General features: G+C 46.1%; 1 protein-coding gene across 1 annotated transcript in view; it reads left to right on the top strand.

Moving 5' to 3' along the window:
* Positions 1 to 10,514, top strand: part of KRTCAP3 (keratinocyte associated protein 3) — a 19,313-nt gene that overhangs the window by 5,968 nt on the left and 2,831 nt on the right. The window contains exons 2-5 of the mRNA XM_018558390.1: positions 384 to 568; positions 6,069 to 6,128; positions 7,215 to 7,415; positions 8,068 to 8,202. Of these exons, the coding sequence (XP_018413892.1) occupies positions 384 to 568; positions 6,069 to 6,128; positions 7,215 to 7,415; positions 8,068 to 8,202 (581 nt within the window). The remainder of the gene's footprint in view (positions 1 to 383; positions 569 to 6,068; positions 6,129 to 7,214; positions 7,416 to 8,067; positions 8,203 to 10,514) is intronic.

The raw sequence follows: 10,514 nt of genomic DNA, 5'->3' as shown, positions 1-10,514 counted from the left end.
TTTCCGATTTCTTGCTTTTCCCTGTTCTCATCCCCTCCTAGTCTTGTTTTGTTTTTCCTGTCTACCTTTTCTCCTCTTTGGTACCATACAGTGTCCTCTGTCCCTTGCTTCCAGACCTTGACCCCCAGTATCCCAAGGGGGGGGGCATTCAACAACAAGCAGGTGACTTGACTCTCCACCTATAACGATATCAGTTTTCGGTAAGCACCAGTGACAGTCTGACACCGCTGGAGGAGAGCAGCAGACGTGAACTGATCACAAGCTCCCTATACAGAAATAAAATGTTTGTACTTGGCATCACTGAAGCATGTGTATGGGTTATATGTGCCATTGGCCCTTATTATACAATGACCATCTCTGAATTTTGTTTTCCTGTTTCTTAGGCCTGGAGAAGGGGCCCCGGCAGTTGATGAGAACTGGTATTGCGCTGATCTTTGTGGGTCATGTGAATTTTATCCTGGGGGCCATTGTTCATGGGACAGTCTTAAGGCACGTGGCCAATCCAGAGAAGAAAGTGAGCCCGGAGTATTTTACCGCCAATATCATCTCTGTCGTGTCTGGACTGTTGGTGAGTGGGGATGGGGGTCAGTATTTAAGATTTATATCTGTGTAGGGAGTCACATTATGGCAGCCTTTTTGTTATGAATGGACTACGCTGACTGGACTGAAAATGGCACATGATCCTTTTTGGTAACGGCGTGTTTTTGTTGTACGTCCTCGGCAGCCTGCGTTCCCACATGTCCCGCTTAAAGGAGAACTATGAGGTGAGTGAAAAATCACTCGGCCTCATAGTTTGAGCCGACGTGTGACAATGAAACTGTCACACGTCGGCTCAATATATCAAGAAGTGAGCGAACACATACCCTCGCTCGCTCACTTCTTGATCCTGTCCCTGCAGAGGGTGGAGAGTGGAGAGGGCGGGTGCAGCTGGCTCTGCCTCTAGATAGGCAGAGCCAGCTGTCAATCACGCAGCTGGGTGGATCTCGAGAGTCGGGATCCATCCCAGCTGCGGCGGTCTCAGTTGTAGCTCTCGGTATACGGAGCTTTGGGTCAAGGGAGGACGCTAGTTTGTGCCCTCCCGTGACCCTTAGGAGAACTATGGGGAAAAGCACTGACACCATAGTTCTCCTTTTTAGCATATCAATTTTTATTGTTATTATAGCAGGTTACATAGTGATGAGACATTTTCATAAAGAAATCAGAATGTGTTCACAACATGTGGTGAGGATAAAATACAGGACCATATACATTGCCGCAAATTTAACATGCGTGTGTGGCATAGGGAACTTCACCTTGAGATATGTAGTCCATAGATCACTATGTGAAAACAGAAATAAGCAAATCATCAATTGAAAGGACGAAGAAGAAGGAAAAAAAAAAATATATAAAAGATGTCAATACTGTAACTGAAACTGATCCTGGATCATTCAAGTTAATGTTCTGATGAAAGGAATCGCTGGATTAGTGGAGGGGGGGGAGAGATCGTAGAACCACTTTTGTGTAGAGAGGGCCTAAGGAATGTAGGGGAGTCGTAAGGACTATCGGAGAACATCTAGTGCTCCGAGGGATCCTTCAAGTTTAGCATGGAGAAACCATGAGGAGTATTGGAAGGTAGTCATAATATCTTGTAATTGTTGTGCAGGGAGTTCAGACGTTAAATATCTGGACCAGGTATCGAAGAATCTACCCGTGAGATGAAAATCGAACTGTGCGCTTAGTTTATCCAGTAGCATGAGTCTGTGAATTATAATATTAAATGTACTGAGTGTGGGCGGAGTAGGAGATGGCCAGTCAGTCAAGATGGCCTTCTTCGCACTTAAGACGCAGAGGTGTTCCCAGCGAGTGAGGGAGGGATGTGGTGTGACAGAGTGGGGAAGGGAAGTGAAATAGGCAGATGTCAGGGGAAGGCATTCTCTGTCTGTCCGATTTCATATTCATGAAGGCAATGATTTCGGTCCATAGGGATTGGATAAAAGGACATAGCCATATAAGGTGGGTTAGGTCAGGCAACGGTAATTGGCATTTTGGACAATGGGTCAACCAGTCTGGAGGGTTATTGGGTGAGTTAAAGTTGAAGCCATAATAGGCTCTGTGAATCACTTTGAATTGTACTTCCCTCCATGCTTCACTAGTTATAGCTTTCCTCAGGTGTCTCCAACCTGACAGTATGACAGAATGTGTGTCTTCTGGAGTTAGGAGTAGCAGGTCGGCCCACTTGGCTATGTAGGAAGGAAGGGCCGGAGGTAGTGATGAGGCAGTGTGGGAGTATATGTGTCGGTACAAAAAGGAAAGAGGTAGTTTGCGGGTTGGTGAGGAGAGTAGCGTGCGGAATTGGGAGTATTGTAGTCCAGTGCTAGCGGGAGGGAGGTTTTTCAGCAGAAAGTGATGTATCTGGGCGTGCTGCAAGAAATGTGTAGGGGGAACGCGGTGTTCCTTGCACAAGGTGAGGAGGGTCTTGCAGTGTCCCTGAGGTGTCAGTATGTCTTGCAGGGTATGGATACCCAGAAGTTCCCAGCCCCTGAAAGCTTTTGAGTCGAGCCCGGCTGGGAAGGCCGGGGTAGACGTGATAAGCATCAAAGGGGCGATTACCCCAGGTAGGCTATAAAGTTTCCTGACTTCCCTCCAAGTAATTATCGTGTCTCTTAACAGGATATTTTGTTTGATGTGAGGTGGGAGGAGGGGAAGCGGGTTGTGTGTAAAATACCCGATAGTGACCATGGGGACGCTAGGTGGCTCTCTAATGGTGTGTTGGTGAAGAATGAGGTATCGGATATCCAATCTCTAACGTGGCGGAAAATACTGGCTAGGTTATATAATCTGATGTTAGGTAGATTGGCACCAAGGTCGGTAGCGGGGCTTTGGAGTTTGTACAATGCAATTCTGGGTTTTTTCCCTCTCCAAATAAACTTGGAGAAGGCGCTGTTGAGGGTTTGAATGTCTTTATGTTTAATAAGGAGCGGGATCGTTTGCATTGGGTACAACAGGCGGGCAAAACTATATCATGCGTATCAGGTGGCATCTGCCTAGGGTGGTGAATGGGAGTGATTGCCAGGTGCGGAGTTCGTTTAGATTTTTTGTATGAGGGGTGTATAGTTTAGTGAATAAAGATCCATGGCTAGGCGAGGAATATGAATACCCAAATATTTAACGGAACGTTGTCTAATTTGTATTTTGTAAGACTCAGTCCACGTGGAGGTGTCTAAGGTAAAGTTGTGTGATAGGGGCAATAATTCGCTTTTGGCAAAATTGATTTTTAGCCCCGAGAATGTACCAAACATAGTTATGTGTTGGAGCACTCGTGGAAGTTGGGTAGAGGGGTCGGATAACAACAGTACTATATCATCGGCGAACAGGGCTAACTTAACATCATTAGGGCCTATTGAGACTCCTGAATACAGGGGAGAGGAGGCTAGGGAGCGGGAGAGTGGTTCGATTGCCATGTTAAAGAGGAGTGGGGATAAAGGACATCCCTGGCGTGTACCCTTATATAGAGGAAAGGACGCTGAGATGGCTGATGAGGTGCAAATGCGGGCCTTGGGAGAAGTGTAAAGGGTGGAGACGAATTTCAGGAATGTCCCTGAGAAACCCATGTGTGACATGACCTGTTGCAACCAACTCCAGCTGACATTGTCGAAGGCCTTCTCAGCGTCCAGGGCTAAGAGAGCTTGTGACCGCCGAGAGGAGTTCGACAATCTCAGATGTTCCAATGAGGAGATTATTTTGCGTACATTCATAACAGCGGAACGACCGGAAACAAAACCAACCTGATCAGTAGAAATAAGTTTCGGCAAAATGGCAGCTAGTCTGTTCGCGAGGATTTTTGAGAGCAGTTTTGCATCCTGGTTGAGTAGGGATATCGGGCGGTAGGAAGCTGGCGAAAGCGGGTCTTTTATCTTTTTTTTTAGGAATCGGCCTAATATAGGCATCATTAAATGTTGGCGGGTATTGACCGTCATGTAAAATGGAGTTGAATAATGCAGTAAGGTGGGGATTAATTTCTTCCGTGAGAATTTTATAGAACTCTGTGGTCAAACCATCAGGGCCCGGTGCTTTCTGACGAGGGGAGTCATGAATAACTTTGGCTTCCTTTGACATTCCATGTGATAATCCTCAAGGGGGTTCCCATGGTTGGGGGTATAAGAGTAGTGGTGCCTCAATCGAGGTAGAAGTGTTCTTATGAGTGTGATCGCATGAAGGTGTCCCTTTGCTCCCCATGCGACCAGTGGTCAGGTCTCCAAAGTGAACGATGCATAGGAGAAGTGATGCATTAATCCAGAACGATTCCAAGTAGGAGGGAGGGCCCCGTGGCAACCCTCCCGACCCAAGAGGATTAGGTCGAGCAACTTGTGTAGGAGGGTGAAGATACGGCCAGTTGAGGATCCAGGAAGTATGAGACAATATAAAAACAAAAATCGAAAGAGTAGAGTCAACAAAGAGAGCAACTGTAGTCCAATCGTGACTACCTTTTTTCCAGATGTCGTGAGTGTGAGCTGCGCTCTGATGTGGGTCAGCACAAGACAGCTGCCCTCACAGAGCAAGTGCATACTGAAAAATTTGAAGGTGAGATGGGGGTCCCGTCCCGCCAATGGAAACAACTTTGTAATAACAATTGTGTTAGAACACCCGTTAAGAGCAACCATAACAATGGGAGGTAAAACTTTTGCAACGTCAGCGTAACAATCAGCGCCTCTTAGTGCGATGAGAAGTATAACTCAGCAGTAGTGTCCCTCGGTTGATTAGGCCTTCTTTTTCATGGGGGGCTCTTGGTAGGAGATGGAGGTGACATTTCGTTGATCGAGCTGATATATTTCTTGGCTTGTTCGGGGGAAGTAAATTGTAGTGGTCTCCCCTCTGGAGAGGAGAGTTTCAGCGTTGCCGGGTATGCGAGGGAAAATTTAAGCAGTTTGTTCACCAGCAGCTGACACACCTCGTGGAAGGCTTTTCGCTGCTTCGTAAGCTCAGCTGATTAGTCAGCGAATAATAGTAACCTGTGCCCCCCCCCCGCTACCAGATTGCGTTGTGAGATTTGGGTCACGCCTTAATGACCAAGGAAACATGTGGGTCCCGAGGTTACACGGGTTGAGAACCACTGGTCTAGATCATTCACTCTATTTTCAATTTGCTTGATTTGATTTCCTTGTGATGTCAGTGATGCATTTAGTTTCCCTAGATGCTGCTGCAGAGAGTCTGCTATAATACGAGTCAGGTCTGGCTTTAAGTGGGAGGCAACAGCTGCAGCCAATGTCTGGTAGTCTATTTGTCCCTGCAGGGGAGGTGGCTGTGACTCACCAGAGAGATCCATCGTTAGGTCAGATTGCTGAGTGACATCGGCGGCCATCTTGGATTTGTCCCTGTCGTCTGTGAGAGACTGTTCCAGGGCTCTCCTTTGTCGGCTGGGCTCGCAAAAGATAGCGGTCCATAGACCGTACTGTATCCCCTGCTGTGCGGGTAAGTCACGGTGACTGTTGTAGGATAAGATCGGCTGGCCTCGGGTGTTCGGCGATCGGCGGGACGGAGCTCCGGGAGACACGGTTGTCATCTGGCACCGGAACCGGAAGTCTAGTTCTCCTTTTTAATGCATATTTATATTGGCTAGTGATGGGCCAATTAGAAATATATGTAGCGGGAGAGGTGAAATGACTACCAGGGAGTGTTAGAGCTTTCACAGTTTGTAACAGCCCATTGATTGAGGCATTGTAGTGGGACTACAGACTGAATGTATACGCAGATACTTCTAGATACTGCCAGGAAGCCAAACCAATGTTCTAAATGGTTTTCTCTGTGTGTAATCCCATTATAAATGTCTTCATTTTTTTTTAAATAGGTGTTGACTTTTTGCCTTTTTTATTTTTTTTTTTCCTTGCAGATTCCCATATTGAACTGATTTCTTAATTTGCACCTTTTTACTAGACTTGAGTTGTTGTCAATACCAAATTCGTATTCTCTGCCTCTTGTTTGTAAGGGACCTTTGTACAGCAAAGCAGGTTAAAAACCCGTTCAACCTTTACTAACCTGCACCTTTCTCAGCAAATGTTCCACTTGTCATATTACTTTTCTTTGCCCTGCAGAGCATCATGACGGGGATCTGCGCCATCTTGACCTCCAGGAACCTTGCAAGAACCAAACTTGTAAGTGGCAGATTAGTGGACGTGTCAATCTATTCTCTCCGTCTGTGATGTAACGATCTTGAGAGTCGATGTGTAACGGGAGTGAGACCAATAGTCGTTTTCCATAGACCCCAGGTTTCATCTTGACTTGGTGAAAGGAAATCTGAAAGAGTTGCTTTTGGCAGCACTTGAGACCTCCTCCAGATTTTTCATGTCTGTGTTTTTTATAGATCACACTTCTTCTAGAATGACCATTTTTAATACTGAAATGTGACTAATCAGTTTAGGAGGCCTGCCTGTGTATGGCTGCACTTGTTGCCTCTCTGCTCCTCTCAGCTCTTCTGGTTACATGTGCCAACGGATTTAGGTACTCCTAGAATGAGATCCTAATAGGTTGGACTTGATGGACTAATGTCTTTATTCAACCTCAAATACTATGTAACTATGGTTCTCACATTGGAACCTTTTAGTAGGGATGCACTGATACCGAGTACTTGTATTTGCCCAAATGCTCCGATACCTTCCCCGATACCAGCACTCCCAGTCAGAGGAAGATTTCCTCTGACTGGCAGTGCCGTACGGGAACACGGAGTTGGCTTCTGGGGAAATCAGGAAGCTGAGCGGTGAGTAATAACCCGGCTTCCTGATTGGCCGACAGTTGGTTCGATGCTGATTGGCTGAGAAGCTTTCTTTCCAGCCAATCAGCATGGGGTCAACTTCCTGATTGGCCGGGAATCTGACTCGATGCAGCCAAACAATATGGCTTTCTGATTGCCCGGGAAGCCGGCTCCATGCCAGCAGAAATATCAGTACTCTGTATCGGCAAGTGCTGAAAGCAAAGTATCAGTAAAACTATCGGTGCATCCCTACTTTTCAGTATTGAGCCTCTCGCCATGACATTGATGTGTTTGCCTCTCTGCTCACCTGTATTTTGCTATTTTCCATGTCTGTTCACCTCTATCTAGGGCTAGCCTGTTCTACCCGGTCCTCCATCTCTCTTCCAGTCCTTGGTTTACCTCTCTCCTCATGTATTGTGGTTCCCACATTGGTGTCCATTCTGTACTAATCTTGGGCCATGACATTGGCATGATGTTTGTCCCCATACAGCACTGGGCCCTCCTGGTCATCTCCTTGCTGAATGCTCTGCTCTCAGCTGCCTGTTTTGTGGGTCTTGTTTTATCCATCTCGCTCACAATTGCCAATGGAGGCAAGAACCTCGTATCTGGATGTAATGCCACAGTGCTTCCGGCAGACACCCGCTCCGTCATCATGAGTAATGAATGCCCGTTCGACACTACGCGGATCTATGTGAGTTTCTGGCATGACTGCTTATGATGGGTCATTTTGTTTTTTATAGTTGAATATGTCGATTGAAAACATTACTCCGAGCAGATCAGTAAATAAATAGCTGACATATGATGTCTATGCGAACTATATTACCTGCCAAAAAATGTATAGTTGTGCATGTGATTCACACTCCATAGCCAGGCATTTGGCGATTACTGGTTTAGCATTGCAGCTTCCCATATCATCTACAGTATCTGCTTATTGGACAGAGGTGGTGATGAGTCCTAGTCAATGTTCACAAAGTGGGTTTGGGGTGAAGTGGAGACAAAGGAGTCTGCAAAGCAGGACCAGAAGATGTCAGGTGTGATCTACCTGGCTATGCAATGTGTAAATGTCAAGACTGGCTGAACAGAATTGGTTCTTTTGGCAGGTAGTATCTCTGTAGTTCTGCTTTGATTGCTCCCATTGTTGTACAGTACAAAACTCCAGTTTTATAGAAGACTTATTCACACATGGTAAAACTTGATTAAATATAACATAACTTGGCCTCCAGATGTGTTGGGTTACCTACAAGAGCCAACCATTTTCCTCAATCTGCATGCAGTATTCATAAATCTGCATCGGAGCCAAATTGTTTTATCATTTGATGTCTCTTATTTCTTGTCCTGTGCAGGACACAACTCTGGCTCTCTGGTTGCCCTCCATGTTCCTGTCTGCAGTGGAGGCTGCACTGTCTACCCGCTGCTGTGTGGTGGCATTCATATTGAGGGGTATTGGACCATGTGGGGAGACCTACCTCAGAGAAAAGGTATGTACAAAAACCAATTGGGGGGGGGGGGGATCTATGAACGTGTTTTGCGACAATTTTTAGTCGCAAAGACCAAAACCTCATGCTAACCGCCAAGTTTCATCTCTGTTATGCGTCTTATTTGGAAGTGTTCTTGTGGCATGTTAAAGGAGAATTATGAGGTGAGTGCTTTTCACTCACCTCATAGTTCTAGCCGACCTGTGACAATGAGACAGTCACAGGTCGGCTCAGTAGATCGGGAGGTGAGCGAACACATACCAGCATTCGCTCACCTCTCGATCCTGTCACGGCCCTCTGCCGGGAGGGGCTGGATTCCCCCCTCCCCGCTCCGATCCGCCAGCGCTGAGTGGCGGAACGGACGGGGAAGGGGGCGGGTACAACTGGCTCTGCCTCCAGATAGGCAGAGCCAGCTGTCAGTCACACAGCTGGGCAGATCCCGGCACAATTGTCGGGATCCGCTGCAGCTTCTCAGTATACCGCGAGCTACAGCACGCGGTATACTGAGCTTAGGGTGACGGGAGGACACTAGTTGGTGTCCTCCCGTTACCCTAAGGAGAACTATGGGGAAAAGCCTTAGCCCCATAGTTCTCCTTTTTTAATGTTTACTTCAGACATAACTGTAGATAACTGCCGCACTCCTTACTGAATGCCCCTTGTGCTGAACGGTGGGTGCTGAAGCGACTGCGGATGGCACCGTGCATCAGTGTACATCAGAAATGTCACCATTGGTGTAATGGATGATGTCCAAAATCAAGCGTCGTCTATTCACGCATATTGTCACATCAAAAATAATTTGTGTTGTGACAATATGCGTGAATAAATGACGCTTGGTTTTGGACATCATCCATTGGTGTGCTGGTGACATTTCTGATGTACAATGTTAATGTTTACATCTCACTGAACATGTTTTGCGACATTTTGCATAATTCTTCAACTGTGCGATAATTACGTCCAGCATTTGTGACATTAAAAACCCTCCAAACTGTCGTACATTCTAGAAGTGCTCTTCACCACTTGTTAAAATATAATTCGCTTCATACCCTTATATCCGGTAAGCACTTCTTCAGGACTATTCATATGTCCTCCAGGAGGTTCCCAGCAAGTCTGGGACAGTTTAGAGCCAGTTCTCCTGATGAAGACATTTAAGAATGACACATAAACTAGGATAAGAAATCTGTTGCTGTATGCACTAGAATCAGGGATGCAACAGGTTAAAAGACGCGGATGATGCAACCGAATTTATACATTTTCCCACACTGGGCTTCACTAAGCGACTGTTTGTTCAGTCCGTTTTTGTTTTTCCCCATGATTATACATCAAAAGCGGACTGCTATACATCTCTATTGGTGGCCGGATGTATGTGGATGTGCGTCCACCTGTTTCTGCCCACTTCTGGGTCTGTTCAGGGTCATTGGACTGAACGTAAAAGGGTTTGCGTCCAGGTCTGTTTTTAATGACTTGACTGGATGTGGGCGGATGCAGGTCTGTTTACATCCGGCCACCTGTGACTTCATGGGTCTATTTTGCCTCTATTCCAAGATGGAGGAAACACTGGAATGGACGCAGAAGTGACATTCATTGCTAAGATGGAACAGCCACCAGCTGCTGCCAGTATACCTAAACGGGGCCGACAGCTCATTGGCTGCCGGCTCTGTTAAAATGCAAAGATTTTCCGACTGGCTCCTTTGATCAGCTGGTTGAGGGATGCCAGCCCGAAAGGGTGCCAGCAGCGGAACCCACTGTGCAAATTTTGGCCGATTTTCCTAAAGAACCAGTTGAAATGTGCACAGCTTATGGCCACCAAGAGAAGACTCATCTCACAGGGTGGACAGAACTCTTTTTAATTCCCGTATAGCCCTTCTTTTTTTTTTTTTTTTTTAATGTATTTATTTTGGGGCCTGCATGGTTGCTGGGTCTTAAAACTACATTCATCAGATATATTTTGCATCCTTTTTGTATTTTATTTTTTGTTTTTGTATAAACAGCTGAATAAACAATGAGAAACTTGTTTGCATGCAATTGCTATGTAAATGTTTAGAGGCTTTTGGTTCAGGTTGTCACAAGATTATCTGCACGGAATGACAAACCCTTTGCCAAATCAAACAATAAACCATTTGGTTTTCAACTGTGTACATAGAGGGAAATGGCAATAGAACTAGAGCAGTTGCCCATGGCAACCAATCCGCTTTTTTTTTGTCTATTTCCAAAGCTTAACTAGAGAGAGAAGCTGATTGGTTACTACGGACAGCTGCTCCAGAATCTGTATTCTCCAGTTTTGCTAGGACGGAGTACACGAGTCGACACAACCTGTC

The sequence above is a fragment of the Nanorana parkeri genome, unplaced genomic scaffold, assembly GCF_000935625.1.
Source record: "Nanorana parkeri isolate BGI_ZX_2015 unplaced genomic scaffold, ASM93562v1 scaffold336, whole genome shotgun sequence".
NCBI lineage: Eukaryota > Metazoa > Chordata > Amphibia > Anura > Dicroglossidae > Nanorana > Nanorana parkeri.
This window is presented reverse-complemented; position numbering and strand designations above follow the sequence as displayed.